This window comes from Lucilia sericata, unplaced genomic scaffold (genome assembly GCF_015586225.1).
Source record: "Lucilia sericata isolate MDLA Ls3-8-SP2 unplaced genomic scaffold, ASM1558622v1 Contig000034F_arrow, whole genome shotgun sequence".
NCBI lineage: Eukaryota > Metazoa > Arthropoda > Insecta > Diptera > Calliphoridae > Lucilia > Lucilia sericata.
In genome coordinates this window covers 965,239-992,309 of record NW_023994072.1, presented here as the reverse complement: position 1 = coordinate 992,309, position 27,071 = coordinate 965,239, and the positions used below count along the sequence as shown (strand labels likewise).

At 31.3% G+C, this 27,071-nt stretch overlaps 1 protein-coding gene across 4 annotated transcripts in view; it reads left to right on the top strand.

The window, feature by feature from the left end:
• LOC119612412 (putative GPI-anchored protein pfl2) overlaps window positions 1-27,071 on the top strand; it is a 214,439-nt gene that overhangs the window by 9,054 nt on the left and 178,314 nt on the right. For 2 of the 4 annotated variants that reach the window (XM_037968236.1, XM_037968241.1), the window contains exon 1: window positions 22,285-23,498. The exons of the other annotated variants lie outside the window; for them this stretch is intronic. In XM_037968236.1, the coding sequence (XP_037824164.1) occupies window positions 23,496-23,498 (3 nt within the window). In that variant the 5' untranslated portion in view covers window positions 22,285-23,495. Of the gene's footprint in view, window positions 1-22,284; window positions 23,499-27,071 lie in introns of those variants that run through there. 4 annotated transcript variants of the gene reach the window in all.

Below are 27,071 nucleotides of genomic sequence, written 5' to 3'. Positions count from 1 at the left end.
TATAATTGATAATAATAATATTATGTGTCTACATTATAATAACAACAACAAAAGTTTAAATCCATTTCGCTGTGAGTTATAAGAAAATAATAACTGAATTAACTCCATAAATAGCTGTTCGAAACTGAAGCAACTTTTTGATCTTCATATGAAAATCTTTGATCCTTTTGAGTTCCAAACACATTTATGGAATAGATTAGTTACTAGTGTAGTTCGTAATGAATCCCAATCGGATTTTAAGCCACTCGCCAGCTGTAATGTTTTCTAAAACCGCGAGTTTCGACCCAGCGCTTCAGAATGCCGAACAGCATCTCTAAGGGGCTTGAGTCAGGAGATTTTGATGGACAATCAAAGAATTTGGGTCCCATTATACGATAAGTACTCTTAGATCAACTTTGCTAAAGGATTTGGTTCGTTATCATGCTGAAAATCGCAACAAAGTAATTTGTTCTGTTCAATGTACTTAATCCTTTGGTTTATTTTGTTGGCCAAAAATGTCCCAGAAAGTAAAACAATCCAATTTTATTTGTATTTCAACATCAGGACTTACTCTACTCACTAAAAATCTTGCCCATAACCTTAATTGTGTGACCTCCATGCTTTTTTAAGTCTTTAATGTACGATGATGTAACCGCATATGAATCCTGCAGTGACATGGCACAGAGTTTACTTAAAGAAATTCGATTTTTTCAAAAATTTTGTACAATTTTGGGTAGAATATTGAAATAGATTACGCAAGACTAATAAAAACAGTTTTATTTACAAACGGGTCCACATTTTCCGTCTTAAATTCAAACAGAGTATGCGAGGCTCAGAGGCTGAAGGAAATATTACAATATACCCTTTTAGTAAAGGCCCAATAATGAATAGAGGGCAAAATTTTAGGGTGTGGCTATGTTTTTTAAAGAGAAGAGTTAGTCCTGATGTTGAAACACAAACAAAGTTGGATTGTTTTTCCTTTTGGGACGTTTTTCGCCAACAAAATGAATCATATGATTGAGTACATCGAACAGATCAACTTTATTGCGATTTTCAGCATGATAATGAAACAAAACCTTTGGCAAAGTTGATCTAAGAGTTGTTATCGGGTAATAGGACCCAAACTCTTTGATTGCTCATCAAAATTTCCTGACTCAAATCCCTTAGAGATGCTGTTCGGCGTTTTGAAGTGCTGTTTCGGAACTCGCCGTTTTAGAAAACATTGAAGGGGCGAATAGCTTAAAATCCGATTGGGTTTCATTACGAACTACACTAGTAACTAATCTATTCCATAAAGGTGTTTGGAACTCAAAAGGATCAAAGATTTTCATATGAAGATCAAAAAGTTGCTTCAGTTTCGAACAGCTATTTATGGAGTTAATTCAGTTATTATTTTCTTATAACTCACAGCGAAATGGATTTAAACTTTTGTTGTTGTTATTATAATGTAGACACATAATATTATTATTATCAATTATATAATTTTGAATAAATCAATTAAAATAGAAAATATAGCACTTTGTATACAATGCCAAAAAAAGTTGCTTAGGTTTCGAACAATACTGTATTGACAAATTATCTTTGTAAAATAATATTCTAAATTATTAATTCTATGTATGGCATTAAAATGTGAACAGATGTTTTTAACGCCTCCCACGTAAAGTTAAAATTGTTCTAATTATTATAAAGTCATCAAAAGTTCGCATACAATTTAATTAACCTAATACAAAAGTTGTAACGTCATACTTTTTAAATTATGTACTTTATAAGTTGTACTGCTCCTTAGGCCGCTGTGTAGCTTGTTGTGCATAGTTTTACATGGAGATTTTTGGGGGTGACATCACCTTTAAAGAGGGATTATTACTCGACCATTCAGAAACTCCTTCATTTTTTTAATTTTCCAATCAATATCCTTAGGGGTGTTATATACCACGTATCATCGCTTCAATGTCGTTCGCATCTAATTTCGAGAAGTTCTAGACAATGTTATGGTTTGCATTCGTCACATTTCGCTCATCATATTTGGTTATGTTCGTAGTGTTGTATGCACAGTCAGTATACGTACCATTAAACCTATCTTTCGCCAATGCCCCTTTAAACGAATCAATTGTTTTTGGTACAGATCCCCTGTAATCGTTTCGCCCTATATTAACAGGATCGTTCTGGTCTGTCAGTATATTTTGTATGGAAAACTAACAGAGTATTTTGTATGCATGCTTTGCTTTATACTGATTTCTACTGCAACTAAGCTAACATCTTTCAGCTTTTCTGCAACGATTTACAAATTTCAAACAAACTTCAATTTCAATTTATTTAACTTCAAATGAAAGCATAATTCATTGAACTTACTCTAGAAACCCAAAAGTCAGCAAGTCAGTCAGCCATCCCTACATTTAGGTCATGTTATCGTTACGTGTGACGACGACGACTACAACAACATGCTGCAGCATTTTGCTATTTTCTTAACTCACGACATCTCAATTTACGACATTTGTTTAATTGAATTTTAGTGTAGTCTCTTTTTCGTTTTTGGAAATAAGCTGTCCGTCAACATGTCATTTTACATCAAAATTTTAGCTACAATGTTTAACAAAAAGACAGACAGACCAACTCATAACAACATTGTAGGAAGGGAAGTATGTTGCGTTTGCAAGAGTGAATTTCTTTTTGCAAACAGATGCATTCAAATTGCAGTAGAGGAATAACAATAACAATATTGAACAAACTATGGACGGACTAAAAAATTTCACCCACATATATGTACATGAGCATAGACAGGGACTTATCACTATTACAATAATGATGAAAACATGAATAAATATGGCGGCATTTGGGAAGCATTATACATTTACAAACTGGCATTCTCTCACACATAATGTATATTTATTAGACTGATACAAAACATTAATATTGTGTATTTTTACACCCGTATCTTTCAACTACGTTGTCCAAACAAATTTAAAGAGTAGTAATCGGCGTCTATAGCCAACAGGGTCCGAGTTTTTACACGCTAAAGCAACTAAACATAGTTTTTCGTGTATGTAGTAACAAATCAGATTTTTTTTAATAAATGCTTACGTGATCTTCCCTTTGTGCTGATCATCGATCTAGTGTTTATGTCTACGTTTAATTGAAAAATGGGCAATAAACAATCGAAAATACATAATCAACAGTTTTCAGTTTGTGTATTTGTTATTGTTTATAATCAATATTTAGCCAAAGGAAGGTAAAATGCAAAGTACTGTGCGTGTGTGCAAATAAGATACATATATGTATATAGTATTCTTAAATGGAGTATAATATCATGAAAAATAAACAAACAAATAAAAGACACAACCCTCCTTCACACACATGTTTTTTAAATACTTTGTTAGTGTAAACAGCAGCTGCTTTTGTTTTTTTTTTTTTTTAAATACTAATAACAAAAGCTTATTATTATTTTTGTTTTCAATATTCATTTAGTTTTTATAATGCGTCTATAATGAAATGTCTTTACCACACCTCTGAAGGTAAAAATTTTAACAAATTTTTAGAAAAACGAAACACCGAAAAATGCACGACAAACCTTTTTAAAGATTATTTTACACTTGTAAGAATTTCGATATTTTTGTGTTATCTCTTTAAAGATTTGGATCAAATTACTGTCAGCTTATGTCCTCAACTTTTATTAACCCTTTATTGAGTTTGAATTTCAAATATTTTTTTTGAGCAATTATTACAAAATAGAATTATTACAAAACAGAAAGTTTGAATATTTTCGATAAAAATAGTGAAAAGCTTACATTTATTGAATCACGTTGCTGTATGATACAAATCTGAAACTACATATTTGATGTTATTGTGAAAAATACATATGTGTATAAACTTCAGCGTAAAACTTTTTAACAATCGATAATCATTTAACTAGACCTGGTCCAAGATAGGTCAGCGTAAATGTATCCAGGAATAACATACATTGAAAAGTAAGTGATTAAAATGATAAAATTTACTTACATAATTGCAGTTTAAATCATTATTTTAACACGGGAATGACATTGGAGACAAGTACTTACCATGCTCCTTTACAAATAGTTCAGTGAGTTTTTAATGCGATCACCTACAAATAGGGCGTTAAGCAAGTAGTTTTGTTTCGTAAAGAATTAGTTTTCACAAAAAAATCGTTTGTGTTAAAAACAAGTAAGTACTTACATAATACATTATCATTACTAGACTCCTTCTAAGTAATGCAGAGGGTATGTATGTAGTAGTCATTGACATGTATGTAGTTAAGTACAAGACATTGCATGCTTTTGCTGGGTATTTTCTGTGTCGATTAGTAAAACTTCTGCTTTTGCTTGTAATTACGCAATAATATTCTGAGGTACCTGTTGATGACCTGGTATCTATTAGGGTTCTAGTTCACAACCTAGTTTAGAGATGCTAGACATTTAAAGTCCACATTGGATTTTTTGTTATCAAGATAAAAAGCCTTTATATCAGCCAGTTTAAAATTTGCTTAATGGCCGATAAACACAACATTGGTCTGTGATTTAAAAAAATCCTGTTTGTGTGACACAGAAGTCATCTTATTTGAGCATTCATGGAGAATGGTTTCATGTCATTTTGTTGTTATGAAATAAATATTGAGCTTAATTGCAGTATGAACGGAAGTATCGAAATAAAGTTCTTGTGATGCAAATCTTAATCTTCGGCAGAATTTTGCATTTAGCGAGAATATTATGGGTCTGCTCTGGCGAAATGATGTGCCATGACTACAGAAGCAACGGCCATATATGACCGTTGCTTCAGATTGACTTCCACTAGAACCGTTGCATGGCTTTTAGATCGGAGAAAGTTTTTACAGAAGACTTCTGTAAACACTTCCTCCGACATTCGCAAGTTTTTTGGATATTAGGAAATGGGAAAAGGTTTTGAAGACCAGAAAATTAGAAAGTTCTACTTTTCCTATAACATGAATTTTTTTTGAAGTAGAATAATGTCAAAGTCGAATTAATTTGTTTCTTTTTTTATTGTTACAAGAAAATAAAGATTAATCAATTCTTGTAAAAAGTTTTTCTCACTATCCAGCATAAAACATGTACCACTTTTAAGCGACATTATTTATCCACAAGACTACGAACATAAATGTACATAGATGTACAATCTATGCCTATGTACATATGTATGCCTATGAAATCTAATAATTGCCCTGATTTCATCTTTCATCCATTTGAACTTAACCTTCTTTACATCAGTTTTTCAGTTTGCTAGTTCTTTTTTTATTATTCCGATAAAAATCGTTTGTTACAGATCATCATCATTGGTTTCATTTGTACAAGATGCTGTTGGTTTTTTATTTGGTCTCGCTCTCATTGGTATTGTGAGTAATAGTTACAAATATCTATGAGAATTTAAGTGAATTGCGTTTTTTTTATTGTTGTAACAACATACATAGATTTTTTTCCTTTACTTTGTTTCAGTTTACGACTGAGTATTATTGACATTGTAAACATTTGACATTAATGTACATTTAAGGTCGTTTTGTTATTGCTGTCACTAGTATTGTCATCGTTGTTGGCTGTAGGTCCATATATTCGTGTATGCGAGTACTTACTATTACTACTAGATTTGTTACTTTTATGAAAATGAAACCGCGTACTGTTGTAGACTTGATTCGATGTGATGTACTTTGATTTTGTTTCATATTATTGTTGTTTTTCTTGTAATTGTTATTATTTTATTTGTCATTTTGTTATCTTATTACTTTGTATTTGGTACGAAAGTTTACGACGATTTATATATCACTTACACATAACTAAAAAAGTCTGATTTCCTTCTCAATAATGGATGGTGAACTTTATAGTACTCAAAATCATAGAACATTTTTCTCACATTAAACCCCATTTTCTTAATGTCTGATTATGTTTTGATCCTAACGATAAATTGACAGTTTATATACAAAAATTAGTTTAACCGGCAGTATATTTTCCTGTTAAACGATAACCGAAGGTTGAGATATTGGCTCGTGGTCGTTTATATATTAAACTATAGTTTTAATTTAACTAGAAGTGGTTTCTACTCTTTATCATATTTGCAACATGTGATGGTATCTTTACTGATTGTAGTGTTACCAGTCATTCGTTGTCATCCGAAACAATAACAATTACAGAAAACTTAATAGTTTGTCGTTTTTGATTGTTTCTGTTGATCGACTTTTGTTACTCATACAAGTATCGTGATGATGCTGTAGACTAGATATTATTATTTTCAATAAAAACTCTTTTATGCACTGCAAGAAATTGAAGATGTTTTTGAACGTTTATTATAAAAATATTGAAAAACTAAGGAATTCTTCTATGGTGTTCTCTAAGGTTATATGAAAATTGATTAAAGGTAAAATATCCCTTGGCGTCAATATCTACCTATTCTAGATAACCAAGAAGCTGAATAGTTCCTTATTAACTGTCTTGGCTTCTACTTGGTATGATGCAATGCATACTAACTAACATATCTAAATAATTAGAACTTAATATATGTCCACAGTTGCTCCTTGATAAAAGTCGATTCATAACCTGTTACGGGTATCAGAAAGGTATCAATGTTATGTAGCCTAGTGAGTTACCTAATGGAATTGGTAAGGTAATATCATATTAAGATCGTAATGCCGATACCAATCTGTGGTACAAATACTACCCCTTCAATTCGTATAAAGAAGAAGAAGAACGAATATTAGTTAGGGAATAGGAATGAATATACGTTTGATGAATGTATTTCTTAATTTTGAAGATGTCAGATTTAGGATCGAAATAAGTCCTTCCTTTTTTAGCAATACTGCCATAGAGCTCTGGTCGATATCTATTACAAGTAGATTTCCATCAGGTTCTTCTTAACTGTGAAAGACATACCATCAACATCATGCCCATGCTGAACTCGCAGCTCACGCTCTCTATTGGTTATTGGCCCTTTGAATCGATTGCGTGGTCACTATCTTATTGTTGACCAGATCTTCTACCTTTCTCGTTTCTAGGGGCTTCTTTTGATATACCCTTACCTTGATTTCGCCGACGTGTTCGTCTTCGGAATATCTGTATTGGGTTTGTCACCCTTACTGGCAGGTTTCTGACTTGAGGTTCTTTTGAGTGAGGTATGGCTTGGCTTCGACTCTATATTAGAAGACGGGGAGCACTTATTCTTCTTAGGTTCATTTTCAGTTGTCAACTCCTCGGGAGACCTGATACTCTTTGCCTCAGATATTAAGAGAGAATCCGATTTACCTTTGGAGTGTCGTAGGATTGACTCTCCTTCCTCCTCTCTGCTCCAGAAACCCGTATTTTGTAATTTTTCTATTTGCATCATCTGATTATTCAGAGTCGCAACTCTAACCAATATTTAAAGGCTGAGGTAGCTTAGAGCTCTCTCCGAGTACATCCTTCTTTTACCGCTATATTTTTGCCAATGGCATGCTGTACACTTGACGCATTGTCCGCCACGTTAGTACGCGACAGGCCTTTAGTTTTTTGCTCAGAGCCGACGGAGAAAATATAAAATTGGTTTATTTTCATTAAAAATAACTAAGATCATATAAATCTTTCCAACAAATAACTACAATATACATTTTTTTCTTTCAGTGTATTTATCTTATTTTCTATTTGTACATATTGTTTACACAGTGAGTAGGTATCTGAATGTGTGTGTTTATGTATTTAAAGATCTGCGATCTGATTTAACCACAATAAAACAAAGCACAACAGAAAACCCCAAGCGCTCTAGATATTTTTTATATGATTGAAATTGTTCATCTTTTTCTGTTCGTTCTCATGTATCTGAATTGTTTACATAATTTTAATTTTATAAAATTTAACTTAATCAAATTTATTGCTTCTCAGAAAATTTGTCAAGAACAAATAATTCAACAGCAAAGATTTGAAGCTGTTTCTAGATGGAAAATATAAACCCGTTTAGGGAAAGGTTTAGAAGATTGCATTACGTTCAGGAAATGTTCTTACATTACCTTTGCAAGAGCAAATAATGAAGTTTGAAAATAACTCTAATAAACGAAAAATCATGTAAATTTTGACTTCCATATATGTATAGGCAAAAATTCCATGTCATACACTTTGTAATGATTTGCAATATAAAGTTCAAACGCCATAGCTATTTAAGATCTTATTGATATCATTTTGAAAACTATTTCAAATGTTTGTTTGTTACACTATATTTATAGTTTGTTTATTTTTTACATTTTTCAAATATTTTGAAATTTTATCTTCTCATTTTCAGTTGTTTGTTTTCTGCCTCAATCTTCTAAAATCATTTCAACCTTGTTCACTTAAATATTTAACTTATCTTTATTATTAAGTACCACAATAACCATTTGAATTGCGTTTGTAAGTCAAGGTTATTAAATAAGATAAGATGCAGCTTTTTTCTCGAATGATTGCGATACACATTTTCTTAATGGGAGGTTAGTTTTTGTGCAATTGTGGAAAATTGAATTTAAACTGAGAATTTAAAGTTCTTTGGTTACACAGATTAGAAATTATTTCAGTTTTTCTGTGAAATTTTAAACAATTCCCATAAAATGCAAATCTATATTATTAAGAAATGTAATACATTTTAGATATTTTTCTAGTTTACCAAACTTTTTCACACAAATTCAACCCACTTTTATAGCATGTGGTTTACTTAAATTTCCAATATTTAAAATAAAATTGTGAGAAAGTTATGATTTTACATTTTTCTTCTTCTATAGAATATAAACGTACTCACGATAGTATGTATGTTCTAAGTTTAAAAATAACATTGCAATAGAAATAAAAAGTAATAAACGTAATCTATATTTTTTGTTGTAAAAATAACAAACTCTAATCGCAATTCGTTTAAGCGTATTTTGCTCTGAAACCAACTAACCAACTTCAAGTATAAGTATTATTTTTTTTATATTTCTTCATACTCGTCTGCAGAAATAAATAAAAAAAGTTCAGTCAGGTCAGTCAACATTTGGTCTAGTTTAATTTTTGTTTGTTTAGTTTTTTTTTTCAGTTTTTGTTTTATGATTTTGAAATAGATGAATAGAGCAAAAGTGAAAATTAGAATTCCATTTGGATTTGGATTTAGATTAGTGCCTTTCCTCTACTTCTCCGGTTTTACATGCATATTTTATTAATACAGGTCATAATGTTAAAATCATGTTAATTAATTTTTTCTTACTTGTTTGCGTATGAATTAAATCATTAATTATAACTGAAACTTATGAAGTATGTAAGTTTAAGTTAAAACTCCTAGAGGGGCAAAAGAGAAAAAATCACTTTCTTTTCAAAAAAAGCATTTCATAGTTGTTTTTTATGGGAAAAATTACAAGCTTTAAGGTGGGAAAAAGAGTTTATTTTTAGTTTAAAATAACTGCAAACAATTACTAATGATTGTTAAAACCAATTTAAATGATAGTTTTTTACTTATTTTACAATAAGTACTCTCTTCCCTTTTTTGTTACAATTTTAAACTACTTTTTGGAGAAGAATCAAAATATGCCATTCTGGTTTTGCCTTTGACCTTTAACAGCATCGATCTTTAATAGCACTGCGTTTCAGGTGACAATATGTATTTCATTCATTTGGACCAAAATGGACCAATGATCCAAATCCACACTAAATTGTTACTCCCTGTGGTTTCATTGGGTTGTATTATTGAACAATTTCTAATCTATAGATCCGCCAGTCTCTACAAAATTAACCTCGTTCCAATTATGTGTTGGGAGTGGCATTATTGAAGAATCTCAAATCTATTTGGGGCTAGATACCTCAGTCGCTATTTTGCCAATTGATCTAGGCCTTAGGGATACCTCATTTGAATCTCGAGCTTTGATTCATCCGTACAACATAACTGACATAAGTAGGAATTGTGTTCATGTACTTAAGCCATGACATTTACGTGACCGTGGAACCATCGATTGTTATGACATTCAGGAGGATTGCCGAGTCCGTTTTGAAAATTTTACATGTCACCCCAACAGTTCTGCCCAGTTAGGAAGCATTTCTGTCGATGTCGGCCCGGATGAGGCTGCTCTTGGCTCTCTCATTGAAAGATCCTGCGATTCACTTATGTATATGCTTGTTATGGACGTTCGTTTCCGGTAAAAAAGGGGAGGCTCCTTTGTGAGGTTCTTGGTCGTTTTAGATCCGATGTTCTCGGCAAACACATTTAGCAGCGACTCGAATGTCAAAGTGCTTTACGTGATTACTTGCCGTGTTGGTCTATCTCACGGTGGTCTTTTTCATCCACTAAGTGAGCAAAAATATAATGACTCACCACTGCCCCTTTGTGTATCTTACAAGCAGGTTGCAATTTACGTATATGGATGCCGTCCTTTGTTATCTCTTGCCATAGTAGTTCCGTTGAGAAAGAACAGGCCTTATATGTCGCTCAACAGCACCTAGGGGACGTAATTGGTAGTCCGAAACACGGAGCATGTTTTAGAGTAAACTCTAACACACTCAACAATGAAGGAAAATCGCTGATAAATCAAAGAAAGAGCAGTGACGACCTTGCACAACTCCGCCTACGCCTTGATAAACCATTATTTAGCACATCATAAGCCACCAATCACTCCATCCGTCAAATCCATCAATTACTCAATCCGCTCTATTGAATCAAAGCTAACATAAGAAAGCACCAAAATAATACCAGGAAAACTCCACCTCGTATACCAAATATTTGCGTTATCAGCTCAAATGCAACATCTAGCATCTAGGAACGATAACAGAAATTCAGCATGAAAATTATATTTCACCGTATATCAGACTTTTAACCAAGCACCCCCTTCTTGCGATTTAGGTTTCAACCACAGCCACTACGTGGATCCCGAAGGAACCTCACCCAATTGACCAGCCAGGACAAGTTCTGTGCGCAACTGGCCATCCGTAGTACCAGATTATGTGGTGCTCTGGTTAGACCTCTTTTCAATTCATGCAAGGACTAGGCCAGGCAGTGAACTGTAAACATCAGTTTATAGTCCCCGCAGACTAGAGGTATTAGTAACACCTCCTTTCCCCCGGATTGCAATACACAAAGATGCGGTCTATCATCAAGGAAACATGCAACGACTGAATAGAGAGCAAATTACATAAGGATTTTTTAACCTGAATTCTTAATTGTGGGTCACTATTTCATATCACGGGGACAGTGGCCAGTCTCCACTGAAATTGTTTGTCATAGCTGTACTTTTGTAGGATATAACAAGGCTTGCTACCTTAGTGGCTTGTATGTCGCACAGTGGTATAGGAAAAAAAAAGAGGGAAATAATTCGGTAACTTCTAAACGGTTAATCCGATTTTAATGAAATTTGGTATGCACAAAGAGGAGGTGTTGTCGAGTTTAGGTTTTGAATTTGGACCTTATAGGCCAACCAGGGGCCCGGCGGGGGGTCCTCAAATTAGGACACCTCGGCTATGTTAAATTTTTAAAACGATCCTATTTCTTCATTTGAGTTCCGATTTAAAAAAAATTTCGTATATAGAATCTCCTCATCGAGCACTATAAAAAATGTCGTCGTAGCAGTAAATTATCTCTTATAGTTTAGGAGATATTCGCATTTGAATATTAAAATTTTAAAATTTTTACCGTCCTTACTTTAGTTTTTTTGATAATAGCAGGTCCAAATATTTCCGATTTTCGCCATTTTTTTTTATTTGCTTAACAACAAGTTTATATACCAAGCAGTGAAAGAATTATGTAAAAATCATGACTGAGTCCAAAGTTATAGGCATTTAAATTTAAAAAATTAAAAAAAGGCGATTTTTTGTCATTTTTTTGGGAAAAAAGTATCTTTTTCTTTTTAAGTTATCTAAAAAGTTTCTAAGAAGATGTATATAGAATTTATACTTTTTGGAAAGCTGACTTTACATAAAATACGATAAATGAAACAAAACCTAAAAATTTTTGATACCGAGGGGACCAGGTCCATCCAAAAAAACCCTATTTTTTATGGAAAATTAAATTTTGAGCAAAAATTCTCAAATCGCATAGTCGATATCAAATTATAGTGACCTGTTTTATATGACCCAATAAGTTCTTAATCATTTTGTAACGGGTTTCGATAACCCCGCCCCTGGTATGGATATAATAGGCAAAAAACCAAAAAATCCCATTTTTGGGATTTTTTAAAACTTTTTTGGGAATTCCGGGATTTCTAATAAGAAAATTCGAAATTTTTATTTAATTTTGGATTTTGAGTAAAAAAATCTACCTAACTGTAAAATTTCATCAAAAAATATTCATAAATAAAATTTTTATTGCAATTTGAAAAATTTGTATCTTCGCAAAAACTGAATAAAAAACATTTTTTAATTTTTTTTAAAAAAAGTATTCCGCGAATTTTTTAATTTTCAAAAATTATATACAGTTTTGAAAAATAGACAAAATTACCTTTCCATTGATATATAACATGCCTACCTAATGTTTTTTAAGTGACAAATTAATTAGGGAAAACTCAACATCTTTTAGAAAATTTGCCTAGCACTATTATTTTCATCCATAAGGTTAACTCTTAAATTTGTTACATATATGGATGAAAATAATAGTGCTAGGTAAATTTTCTAAAAGATGTTGAGTTTTCCCTAATTAATTTGTCACTTAAAAAACATTAGGTAGGCATGTTATATATCAATGGAAAGGTAATTTTGTCTATTTTTCAAAACTGTATATAATTTTTGAAAATTAAAAAATTCGCGGAATACTTTTTTTAAAAAAAATTAAAAAATGTTTTTTATTCAGTTTTTGCGAAGATACAAATTTTTCAAATTGCAATAAAAATTTTATTTATGAATATTTTTTGATGAAATTTTACAGTTAGGTAGATTTTTTTACTCAAAATCCAAAATTAAATAAAAATTTCGAATTTTCTTATTAGAAATCCCGGAATTCCCAAAAAAGTTTTAAAAAATCCCAAAAATGGGATTTTTTGGTTTTTTGCCTATTATATCCATACCAGGGGCGGGGTTATCGAAACCCGTTACAAAATGATTAAGAACTTATTGGGTCATATAAAACAGGTCACTATAATTTGATATCGACTATGCGATTTGAGAATTTTTGCTCAAAATTTAATTTTCCATAAAAAATAGGGTTTTTTTGGATGGACCTGGTCCCCTCGGTATCAAAAATTTTTAGGTTTTGTTTCATTTATCGTATTTTATGTAAAGTCAGCTTTCCAAAAAGTATAAATTCTATATACATCTTCTTAGAAACTTTTTAGATAACTTAAAAAGAAAAAGATACTTTTTTCCCAAAAAAATGTCAAAAAATCGCCTTTTTTTAATTTTTTAAATTTAAATGCCTATAACTTTGGACTCAGTCATGATTTTTACATAATTCTTTCACTGCTTGGTATATAAACTTGTTGTTAAGCAAATAAAAAAAAATGGCGAAAATCGGAAATATTTGGACCTGCTATTATCAAAAAAACTAAAGTAAGGACGGTAAAAATTTTAAAATTTTAATATTCAAATGCGAATATCTCCTAAACTATAAAAGATAATTTACTGCTACGACGACATTTTTTATAGTGCTCGATGAGGAGATTCTATATACGAAATTTTTTTTAAATCGGAACTCAAATGAAGAAATAGGATCGTTTTAAAAATTTAACATAGCCGAGGTGTCCTAATTTGAGGACCCCCCGCCGGGCCCCTGGTTGGCCTATAAGGTCCAAATTCAAAACCTAAACTCGACAACACCTCCTCTTTGTGCACACCAAATTTCATTAAAATCGGATTAACCGTTTAGAAGTTACCGAATTATTTCCCTCTTTTTTTTTTCCTATACCACTGTGTGTCGGCCACATGATCTTAGCCATTATACAGGTAGCCTCAGTTAAGCACCTGGATTGTGTAAGCGCAAGAGTCTATCACGAATTGAGCGTTTGCAGCTAGTTTGCGCTATACCGACGAAAGTGTCTTGATTTTCACAATAATGTCTCTAATGGTATTGTCAGGTATATGTTGAAGATCTGGAATCAAGTAGAGTTCTATTGGGGCATTCAAGTTTGATGTTGTATAAACACCATTTATAGACCTTAGTGTGGCTGGGCTGTCGGTGTATATTTGAATATCTGGTCAGGAAGTGTGAAAAAATTTCTTTTACAATGAGCACTACGTAAAAGCCAACGCCTACATTATCATTTCTTTTAGAGCTGTCAGTAAATCTTATACGATCCATCTCCGTTGGATCGTATTGGATTAACACTGAAAAACTTTTATCAAAAGATAGTTTGATTGTCCAGTAATCAATGTTATTCAGTATTTATCTCTAGTAAATCCCATTTTTATACCCTCCACCACCATCAGTGGTGATAGAGGGTATATATAACTTTGTCATTCCGTGTGTAACACCAAGAAATATTCATCTGAGACCCAACAAAGTATATATATTCTTGGACCTTATGAAATTCTGAGTCGATTTAGCTATGTCCGTCCGTCTGTCTGTCTGTCTGTATAAAACATTCTCACGTTAACACAAAGCAACAAAAATTAACGAAATTCACCCAAAATATTTATTATTGTGAGCAAAATCGGTTCACACCTGGAAAAATTATGAATCAAAATTTGAAACAACCTCGAAAAAATAAGCATTTTTTACACATTCTGATGTATTCATCGAAAACTATGAAAGATAAAATCAGCATACATTCGTTTCTACACAAGAGCTTGACTCCTGCTGAAAATTGCCAGAATCGGTCCACAATTTCATATACCTCCCATACAAAAGTACATATTCCCGGAAAATGGGTTTTTTGTTAAAAACTTCCGTCACAATGTCGAAATCTTTACAAAATTTTATAAATTACAATTTTATGTCAATAGAATTCATTCAGAGAAAAAATTTTCTGGATCGGTCCATAATTGGACATAGCTCCCATACAAGGTCCCCTCCCGAAAATAACTTAAACGCAAATAATTCATTTCTAAATCAAGTTATCTATATAAAATTTGGTACAAGTATTGCCCTCACATACAGAAGTATTACTGTGAAATTTTTTTTCCATCGGTCCATAATTGGTCATAGCTTCCATACAAGGTCCCCTTCCGAAAATCACTTAAACGCACGTCACTCATTACTAAATTAAAATATCCATATATAGTTCGGTACAAGTATTGCTCTCACATACAGAAATATTACTGTGAAATTTTTTTCTGATCGGTCCATAATAGGTCATAGCTCCCATACAAGTTCCCTTCCCGAAAATCACTTAAACGCGCATCACTCATTACTAAATTAAGATATCCATACAAAAATTCTATTTCAAGATTTTTGAACGATCGGTTCATAACACACATTACTTATTACTAAATTACGATATAGATACAAAATTTTACTGAAATATAGCATTCATGTCCAGAAGTTTTGCTTAAAGAATTTTTTACGATCGGTCTATAATTGGTCATATCTCCCATACTAGGTCCTGCCCCTAAAACCGTATTTGACTAGTTGCATTATCAATTTGTGTAGAACAAAATTATATATATGTATTTTGAAAATCCTTAAATCTTTCACACACATGCATACATGCAAAGTAATAAAAATCGCCAAGCGTTGGTAATGTTCAATAAATCTTGGAATTGTAATAGATTTGAGCTGTTTGAATCTAGGGATTTTTCTATTTAAGATATGTGAAAACTTATTTCTACAAATATTTGATCAATTAGAAAAGTATTAATATTTAAGATTCGGCTCAGCCGAATATAGCACTCTAACTTGTTTGAAGTTCCGTTTTCCGTATAAAGAACCTTAAAAGGAAAAATATGATTTTTTAACTTGAGATACATACGCACTGATTAGTATTAGTAAATCTAATACAAAAACTTATAAGTTAATAAATATTATTTTAAATCTCAAGAAATATACATACATAATTATAAATCACAAAATTGTTATCACCAATTAGACAATTTTTTTGACAGAGAGCATGTTATATTTTCTAGAAATTGCAACAGTTCCATTTAATTAATTTGAGTGCTAATAATAACAAACAATAGTCTTTATCTCATAAGTTTTTATACAAACAAATGCACATTTCTTTGATCTTAATACGCATTTTATCCAACCATGTTATGTTTACATTTGTAATCCCTACACAAACGCCCAACAACACTAAGAGAATATACAAACAAAACGTCCTTGCAGTACATATCCCTCGAGACAGACGGACAGATAGAATGACAACCACACTTTGACCTTATCATCATCAAGTAGATGATAATTTGTTACCCTTAATTTACAACAACCTTTTCCATTTAACAAGAGATAGTGAAGTGTGTGTGAGAGTTGCAATAGCAACCACAACAATGACAACTTATATGACGTTTGCAATTGTTTTTGTTTTCATTTTGTTTATTTTATTGTCTCTAATACAATTAAAATTGAACGGAGAGAAAGAGCAATGCACTCGATATTAAATTAGACAGACAATCTAATCAATTTTTTTTAAATTTTGTTTACTTAACAATTGTTAAGTTAAGATATTGAAAAATATAAATCTTTATGTATTTCATTTCGCTTGTTTGTTTATTTGGTAGATCTTTGAAATACATATTGTTTTTGTTTTTATTTTCAATTTCGTTTTGAAAAGTTCATTCCTTTTTCCTAGTTGTTTTTGTTGTGTTGCTGCTTTTAAGTGTAAATTTTTGTATTTGTGAAATGAATTTGGAAGTGCAGCCATACTTTGTTTTGAAAGTGTTAATGATTGCTGAAGTTGTTGTTGTATTTATTGTTTGATTTTTATGTTCTTTTCTTTGTATTTTTCATGCGGGTTGCCAACATCTGTTGTGGTTTGTTAAATCAGAGTTGGAAGTTAATTGTTATTAATTTTAAAGAGCAATTAAGTTGAAAAAATTTAAAGTAATAATAATTATGTATAAGAGGTTTGCAGTTATAACATTTTTATATTGCATACAGTTAATTAAAATTTTAAGTAAGAAGACTTGACATTATTTTTAAATTAATTTTAAAATATTATTTAATGTTTCATTTCAGGTATGTAACGATTGTAGAATAAATGTAACGTTTGTAGAATAAATTAAGCTTCTTAATGTAAGTATTTTTTAAGTTAAATGGATCAAATTCGATTTATTTTTAAAGTATTATGATCCCAATAGTACCTTCACATTCAGTTGTCTGCCGAAATGTTCTTAGCTAAGGAGAAAATAGCTCGACAAAAATAAGAAGGAAAATGTTCCGTTTAAAAGGATACTGACACTTTTGGGATTCTAGGTATCGTTGCTAGCTTAAAAAACAAGTTTGGGTAAAAAGTTCTTTAGACTGGATTGTTCGTGGACAACTTGGTACCCGTTGATGTAGATGTCGTGGCTTGGAATATCCTTGGTTACAACATGATAATTTAACCACTCACATAGCTCACCGAACAATTGATGTTTTGCTGTCGTAAAATACCGATGCGAATTAGGCTAATAATGTCCGAAATATTAGGGATAGAACCTGAAATCATTTTAAGGTTAAGAGATCGGTAAATTTCTTTACTGATCTCTTACAATGTTCGTTAAAAATTTTTTAATCGTACGCAGTTATATTATGTTCTGCAGATAGTCTATACGTCGAACAAAGAAAAGACGTTACGGCATCTGAATCAAAAGATTACAACGTGGTCCGTATGTTTCGTGACCTAGTTGATACATGCTGGTTATTTATTTGCTTTTAAAAAATAACTCCAGAAATCTTACACTAAACGTTAGTCTGGACTTAATCAGCTATTCGGTGTTCTTGAAAGTAATTTCTCAAGTTTTGCTAATGGTACTTCACATACTCTTCCTACGTTGCAGTTATCGGTACCAGAGCAAAACAATCTGTCCTTCTAACAAATTTAATTCAAATATTTACCCTTGTTACAGTCCAGGTCATGAAAGAGACTTGTACCAGCCTGCTTGACCGAGTTTACTTTCGCTCTTTGATTATTCGATTATGTTTGAAACCGCGGCCAGGGGTAAATAAATATACTCTTGCGAAACTGTTTCGCCCAAGTACGATCCGATTTCTTGGAATAACCTAATGTACTGGAACCCATATCAATTCGAAAAGGTGTCTTGTAATTTGGGATGGGGAATGAATGCTAATTACATATATTCATTTCGATCTTATCACGTTCGAGTTGAGAGCCCCGAGAGGCCGAGTTTACTTTCGACTCTTTTGATGAGGCATTCATGTTCGATATATAAATATCCTATTGCGAAACTGTTTTGTCTAAGTACGATCCGTTTCCTGAAATACTCTAATGTACTGTAAGCCATATCAATCCGTAGAAGAGTCTTCTAATTGGGAATGGGGAGTGAATGTTAATGGAACGCCATTTGAATCTTATCACGTGGGAGCCCTAAGAGAAGACCTACCGAAATTTAGTTTCACATGTTTCTAGCTACTCTACCGATAGCGTAAATTTCCACTTGAAAACCCGTTCAGGCAACCAGACCAAGCTCATCAGAAAAAAATTTCCGAGCGGTTTATGGAAACTGAATTTAAGTTTTGACATTCGTGTGATACTTAGAAAAATATGCCATTTATAAAAAACCGGATACTTTTCTAAACGTCTGAACGTAAAAAAGGCTTGTATTACTCTACCAGTGGTTCATCTGAGTTTCGATTTTTTGTTCGTTCTTTCTATCTGCTATGATGTTCGATCATCTTTAACTGCTACTGAATGTCCTCATGTACTGGGATCTTATCACGTTCCAGGTGAGAGGACTGAGACAAGTCTTATCGGAATTTAATTTCAGATATTTCTAGCTCCTGTATCGATGGCGTATATTTCGGCCTGAAAAGCCGTGCAGGTATTAGGCAACGAAGCTAATTTCTGAGCCGAAATTGAATCCATAATTTTTGATATTCGAGGGATAGAAAAAAATCTGCTACCTTCCTGTAGAGGTAGAGAATCAGAGTCTATGGCGGCAAAAATTTTATATTTTAAATTCTTAAATTCACAGTTTTTAAATTCCCAACTCTGTACCTAAATCTAATTGATTAAGTTCACTCACTGAAAATGAGAGCTTACTAGAAATGAGTTTGGAAGAGACTACACAAAAGCTAAATAATAGAGAGAAAAGTTAGCTGAATTGCAAGGCAGTAAGAAAAAAAAAACAAATAAAAAACTTTGTCAGTTTACAGTAGATACTTATAGTTTAACATTTATTAACAATTTTGTGCCCTGATACTAATGGAAAATTTGGAATATTCCTATAAAATTGAGATTTATTTAGACATTTATTTATTTTAATTTTGGAAAAAAATCTTAAATTTAATTGTGGTTTATTTATACTTATTGAAATTAGAAAGTGAGCATTACAATTCAGCCATAAGTGTGTGTTACTCACACACTCTCTTTTGATTTTTGGTTTTATAGTTTTTTTTTCATGTTTAAGGCAGTTGAATAAATGCAGTCATGTATGACTCACGATTTTAGCTGACTCTCACTATCTGTGTTTCTGTTGTCTGTCTCTTGTTTAAACAAACATTTGTGCTACAATTAGCCGCTAGTATACGCCATGTAGGGCTGACTGATTGGTTGGCTAGCAGACTAGTATAGTTAGTTCTAGTAATATTTATTGCTCTCCCTATTTCTATCTCTGCTCTCACAAAATCTGCTTTCATGAGCAGTGTTGCCAACTTAGTGCTTTTAGCACTATTTGCGGTGCTTTTTGGTGTGCCAAACGCGGAAAATTTTGCTCATGGTGCCTTTTTTCAAAAAGGCACTACAGTGGTGCTTTCTAATTTTATGACAGTGCATTTAGTGCTTTTTATACCCACCATCAAAAAAGATGAGTGGGGTATATTGATTTTGTCACTCCGTTTGTAACACATTGGTCGTAGACCCACAAAAGTATTAAATTCTAAGGCGATCTAACCATGTCCATCCGTCTGTTCATCTGTCCGTCCGTCTGTTGAAAGCACGATAGGGTTAGAACGGAAAGAGCAAGGGAGTTAAATTTTTCCACAAATATTTCTTATAGGTAAGGTTTGTTTGGTATTGCAAATGGACAATATGGGTCCACAATTTCGCATATCCCCCATACAAGTGGCCCCCCCGAAAAACAGCTTTAACAGTCACAACTGTTTTAAACATACGAGTATAGCGATAAAATTTGGCATAAATAAGTTTTATATGCGCCAAAATCTCTGTACCAAATTTTATGGGATTCGGTCCAAAATTGACCCTACCCCCCATACGAGTATAGCGATGAAATTCAACATAAGTAAGTTTTATATATGCCAAAATCTCTACTAAATTTTATAGAAATTGGTCTATAATTGACCCTACCCCCCATATAAGGTCTCCTTCAGAAAATGATTTAAACGGTCATTACTGACTTAAAAATACGTTATAGCGATGAAATTCGGCATAAATAAGTTTTATATAAGTCAAAATGTCTCTACCAAATTTTATGGGAATCGGTCCATAACTGACCCTACCCCCAAATAAGGTCCCCCTATGAGTGCAGCGTTGAAATTCAACATAAGTAACTTTTATATGCATCAAAATTTCTCTACCAAATGACATTAATACTCATTATCGACTTAAAAATATTCGACATAAATATGTTTTATATAAGCCAAAATCTCTCTAGCAAATTTTACGGCAATCGGTCCATAATTGACCCTACCCCCACATATGGTCACCTTCAAAAATTGATTTTAACGCTCATTACCGACTTAAAAATACGAGTATAGCGGAGAAATTCGAATTTAATTCGGATTTGTCGGTAGCGTACCCTACCCCCTATTAAGGTCCCCTTAAAAATATGAGTACAGCGATGAAAATTGACAAAAAATAAGTTTTATATAATTTTTTTACACCTATCCCTCATATATAAAGCCTCCATGATTACTTCATCGTTGTACTCGCAATAAAAAGATTTTTATTATAATTCTTTATGCCGAATTTTATGACGATTGGTCTATAACTGACCAACAAAACAAAATCTATGTACAAAATTTTATGGGTATCGATATATAATTGTCCCAACCCCATATAAGTTCCCCTTTAGATAATAACTTTTACGCTTATGACTGAATTAAAAATTCGAGAACAGCAATGAAATTCGAAACGAATAAGTGTTATACGAAATCTTTCTACCAAATTTTACGACAAACAGTTCATAATTGACACTACCTCTGATATATGTTCATGGTTAAAAAATTGGACAAAAATATTTTGTTTTTAAAAATTAATATTTTGTTAATTTGAAGATCACGTACATAATTGAATTAAGCCTTATCTCCCTGATGTTTACAGAGGAGCATTCCTTTTACGGCATAAGATTTGATGGTGGGTATATAAGATTCGGCACAGCCGAATATAACACTCTTGTTAAAATATTTTAAAATATTTGTGAATTTCAGGAGGTAATTTATTTAATTAATATTAAACATTTTCTCTATAATGTTAAGAAAACTGAGGGATCATTCTTTGATCTTTCTATTTGTACCACTTTTTGTTGTTTATTAGAATACGATCAGTTTACACTAAGGACTAAATTTTTCTTAAAAACTGTTTTAAATTTTTTTACACGGGTGCTCCAAAGTTTTTTTTTTATTTGTGTTAAGTTTTAAAAGCAAATATTCTTCAAAAACAAAAAACAAAATATTCAAAATACTTTACAATAAGTTATGTTATTCACTATCAGTGAAATTAACAATTTTTCCAGAACTCAAAAAACTTAAAAATAATATATATAGATTTTGCAAAAAAAATATATTTCATAAGTTTTGTACAATTTTACAATTTGGGTGTGGGTACATCGGTTGGCCAGTTGGTAGTGTGCATGTCAGTTTGAATGTTTAATGACATTTTACTATTTTTAAAATAACTTTTAAAATTCTCATCTTATTTATCTAATATTCGTCAAACATTAGTTTTAGTTCTTACGTTACTAAAAATCTAACTCACACAGATGAAAGACTTTAGTATGACACATGTTTTGTTTTGTTTTGCCCAATGTTCTAAAAAACGAATTTTGGAGTCTTGTAGGAAATGAGCGAAATAATGTGCAATTTTTATTAAAATAAACAATATTTGACTAAAAAAAACGTTAGTGCTTTTTTACCCATTTTCAGTTAGAAAATTACGCTTTTTTACCCCTTTTTAATATTTTTTGCGCGCGTTTTGCTTGACCAATGTTGGCAACACTGTTCATGAGTAGTTTGGGTTAACAGAGAACGAGAGAATTTGTGATTAATTTTACCATAACAGAGAGTCAAAATAATTAATGAAAAATACTCTTTATTATTTCTGTTCACTAGACTGATATTATTCGAACACTTAGTTGTCAAACAATTGTCAAAACGTATACAACATAACCACGCAAAACTTTTGCCGACGAAATATAAAAAAATATTAAAAAAAAAAAAATAGAAGAAGAAAAAATAAAAGTTGGAATTTTTGGTTTCTTCTTCTGTATACAAACATACGTTTTATGTTTTCTTTCTTTACAATTTAACTTTATCGGTATTTTTGTTTTAAATAAGCCTTTCTGTTGTTGTGAGTGTTTTGTTAGTGTAATTTTTATTTTCGTAGTTGTTGTGCGGTTTTAAATTTCACATTTAACGTAACAACTACAACAATTTCTAATTGGAGAAAATAAATATTTTTAATGCAGAAATAAGTAGTGATTGTGAATAGTGATTCTATTAGCTATTGCCCGAAAAGATATTAAAAAATAAATTTTCAAACAGAAATCTTGTGAATTATTCCGGCTTCTGTTTTTGTTGCAAATTCGGTAGAATCTTGAATAAGCGAAAAAAATACTCATACAAAGAAGCTTTTTACCATAACAGCAACAACAATAATAACAACTTGTTTGACCAGATTTTTGACGTCACATCCTCCTCCCCTTCAATGTAAAAAAAATACCGACTGAAAGCGGAGATTTATAAAATTATTTTAAAAATACAAATTTACTATTGTGAATGATTTTAAAAGTGATGATAATAATTAACAGAATAATTTCTAAAATGTGTTTATAAATACAGAAATATCAAAAAAAGAATCAAACAAATATTTTTAACAAAAAAATGGTGCCTTGAAAAAGAAAACAAAATTGTTTAATCAATTGTCATTTTACCAAGTGTTTTTGTTTTTTGTACCCAGCAAACAAATTGTGTGTGTCTTTCACCCCTTTTTTGGGAGCAATTAAAGAAATATTTTTTTAAGTAAATAAAGCTTAAGCTCTATAATATTTTTTATACTTACAAAAAGTGAAATTTTACAAATAATTAAAAAGAAATATTAAAGTGAAATTTAAAGAAATTTTTTATAATATAAAAAAATACTTATTAGCAAATTTAACATTTGCTGAAAACAACTACAAAAAAAAAAGAGAAATTATAAAAATAATCTTCTGCAAAAGGATTAATATTTGTGCCTTCATCAACTGCAACGCAACCAACCCCTTTTTTGTGTGTGGATTATAACTTTTGTCATAATTATGAGCTGCTGATTTATTTCCTGGATTAAAAATCGCTTTTATAAATTTTTATAAATGGTGGGTAATTTATTTAAGTTTTTATTCTATTTTACCTATCTATTGTATTTTTTTACTGCGTTTGGGGGGATTTTTTCAATTTCATTTGAATTGAATTTGCTTAAATTAAATTATTTCTCATAAAATTCGGATCGTAACCACATTTAGTCATGGGCAAAGAGTGTATCATTTGTCACAAGAGAACTCTTAAGTAAGCTCTTTGGTATGTAGTTAGCAGTGTTGTCAGTCTTACATCATTTGAAATGATAAATTTTGATTCATTCTGAATGGATGATATTTATTGGATACTACCATTTAAGAGATTTTTATTTGAAGATATTTAGATTTTATTTTAAAAACATTCCCTAATTTGTAGAATCGAGTGAATCATTCAATATAGCTGACGAAATAGCTTAGATACATAAGCAACAATTACTGTCAACAATCCAACTAGTGATATCTTTACACTCTTTTTGATCGACTGTAAAAAATATCATTATTCCAAGATCCAATAAAATATTTCTTGCCTTTTCCATGCAAATTCATTAAAAGTTAACAACCTTGTAGACATTTTAAAAACCCGCTTTGTAAAATAGGGCTTTGATTGCTAGCTACAGCAATATCCGCGTATAAGTCGATTACCTTAGATCAGACATCGGTAAATATAACTCATGTGAGTTTACTTGTTTTCTCACGTACGTAAACTCACATCTGAAACACAACTAGAGAGCTCCTATTGTATCAGGGTAGAAATTTCTGTAGTTTTTAAGTACTTTTCTATATTATAAACTTTTGCTAAATAATAATTAAACTGGTCAAGAGATTAGTTCATAAGCCAGTTAAGAGTCAATATTAATCCATAGATTAATTAATAGTCTACTGGCTAGTCAATAGACTAGTCCATTAACTATTACATAAATTATTCGATAGACTAGTCTGTAGGCTAGTCTATAAACTAGTTCATATAAGTATATGTCATTTCTTAAAATACTGGTCTATAGACAATAGATTGTAATAACATTTCATAACATGTTCGAAGTATATCAGAGCTAAAGCAGATGAACTATTTTTCAATGAAAAAGCGAGTTAACCTGACGGATGCAAAATCATTTAAAACACAACAAGGAGAGAATTCTTCACCCTAACGAGAGAAGAACAAGAAGCATCTTCAAAATAAACAATTTTTTGAGTTGACTCAGAATTATGGAAGTAGACGATTGTAGAGCATAAAGGGCAGTATCAGAGAGGACATATCTTCGGAGCTGTGTTATTCCAGATATTACATCTCACAGGAACCCTGATGGAAACTAAGTTTCTGAACTCAGGCCTGATGTAGTATTCATCCTCCTTTCAATGTAATTGATCTGTTGTAGGGTTTTAGGAAGGCTCTGTAATAACCTTTATAAGATAGCTTTATAATAGCCTTCCCCGAAACCTAACTCTTGGAAGATATAACTATGATTAAGGTGATGTTAGGGCTACTTAAGGGATAATATGTTCTAAGTTAGTTGGATAGTTCCCATTGTATTTAGCTTGACGAGACTTTATTTATCGAACTGATGAATATTCGGAAGTATTGTTAGGATATTATCTACACAGAGGAAAAAACCGGTAGAAAAGTACCATAATTGATACAATCCGTTGTCAAAAGTGAGTACCACTTCTGTTAACATTTAGATAAAGGATGTGTATAAAATTTAAATAACACCCAGTTATCATTTTGACAACCACCGTTGTAATTTTGATAACACATCGTTGTCATTGCACCAACGCATTGTTGTCATTTCGATTACGCTTTGTGTCATTTCGGCAACGCATTCGTTGTGATTTCGACAAAGAATCGTTGTCATTTCGATAACGCAACGTTAAGTTTGACAACATAGCGTTGTCACTTTGGTAACACATTATTACTTCTTTATTGATTTGATAACGTCGTGTATTTTTTATATTTATGTTGTTGGCTTGACAACTATCCGAACATTCTTTGACAACGGATGTTATTACAAATTATATTTTTTCCTTCTGTGTACTATCAATTGGTAACAATACAGACTCTTGCTCTTGAGCCCACCTCTCTATTGTGTCCTAAGTTGTTCCAGAATTACTTTACTATTTAGAACTCTTTGTGCATTTCCTGTAATGTTGCTACAGATCTCTAGGGGTGTGGGGAGCACTTTTTGGGTCCAAGAATTTTAATATTATTCTGGTGGAAGTTGTAATTAGAAAGACTCTCACAAGACCAAGTAATGCAGCAATAAATGTATGTGCAGGGCAGAAGTGCAGATCGCCTTTATACAAATAAAATCATAATAAATTATTGTTCCATATCGTTTACGATTAGTTATCATTGAATTGCTGACAGCATTGATCACAAAACATAATTTCAATAACAAAAAGAGTATTTTCAAGAAATTTGTTTTAATACTCTTATTTTAAAACACTCGGCTTTTATTCTAAGCCCCTTAAAAAAATAAATTCGTAATAAGACAGTTTAATTCTATACAAATGTTGCTACACTTTTTGACATTTACATTTTAATTTCAAATTCAAATAAAATATAAAAAAAAACAACACCAAAAACTTTAAAAATTCAACCTTGAATATAAGAAAACAACAAACAAAATATAATATGTATAAAAAATAAATTTGTTATTTAGTGTTTTTGCTTTTTTTATTTGATATTTATAAACAATTTTATTGATTGAATGAATAACAATCAGTATGAGATATATATTTTTTTCTTTGAAATCTAAAACATTTTTAACAGACTTTTTTTTGAATAATTCACACCTTTTCCTCTGGCGTTAAATAAAAGCGATTACGTGTTGAAACTGTTAAAATTTTGTGTAAATATATTTACATAGTTTACTTACATTTATTGTAAATAGTACGATTACTACGTATGGGTAAAGTAAATTTACCAAAAAAGATGTAACATTATTTTGTTATATATTGAAGTTTGAATTTATGTGGAAGGGACTAAATAAATTAATCCAGATTCGAGCGTTAATTTTATAAAATAAAATTGCAATTTTTATGTATTTAAATTGGAGGTTCTTATTAGTCTTTCAATTTCCAGATGTGAAATTTTTCACGATTCTAAAGCGCCGATATATTTTCTGAAATTTGTTTAGTTTTTTGGGGGTTTTGATCAAAACGATGAGAAAGAAGAATTAATGGGACTCTTACCTACAAGAAAAGAAACAATTTAAACCTGTTTTATTCTTTTCGAATATGTATTTAAATCGTTTAAAAATTCGTATATAATTTGTTTTATTAGCTAGCAACATGTTGCTGGGCAACATGTATCAATTCCATTTGTTTTTTTTAATCCAATATATGTATATGAATTAAAACGATTTCTTAGCAGATTAGATCTTGTTTTAAGCGGAAAACATTTTATTAATTTGTTTTTATTATTTATTAGTAAATTAAACCCAAAAGTGTTTCTTAAAATGTTGCTAAACAATAGAGACAAAAACTCAAGCAACTTTATGAAAATTAGAATGTGTGATATATAAATAAGCTTAACAGGATTTAAATTTATTAACTAAAGTGAAGGTTAAATATAAAAAAGTGCCAATTTAAAAAAAA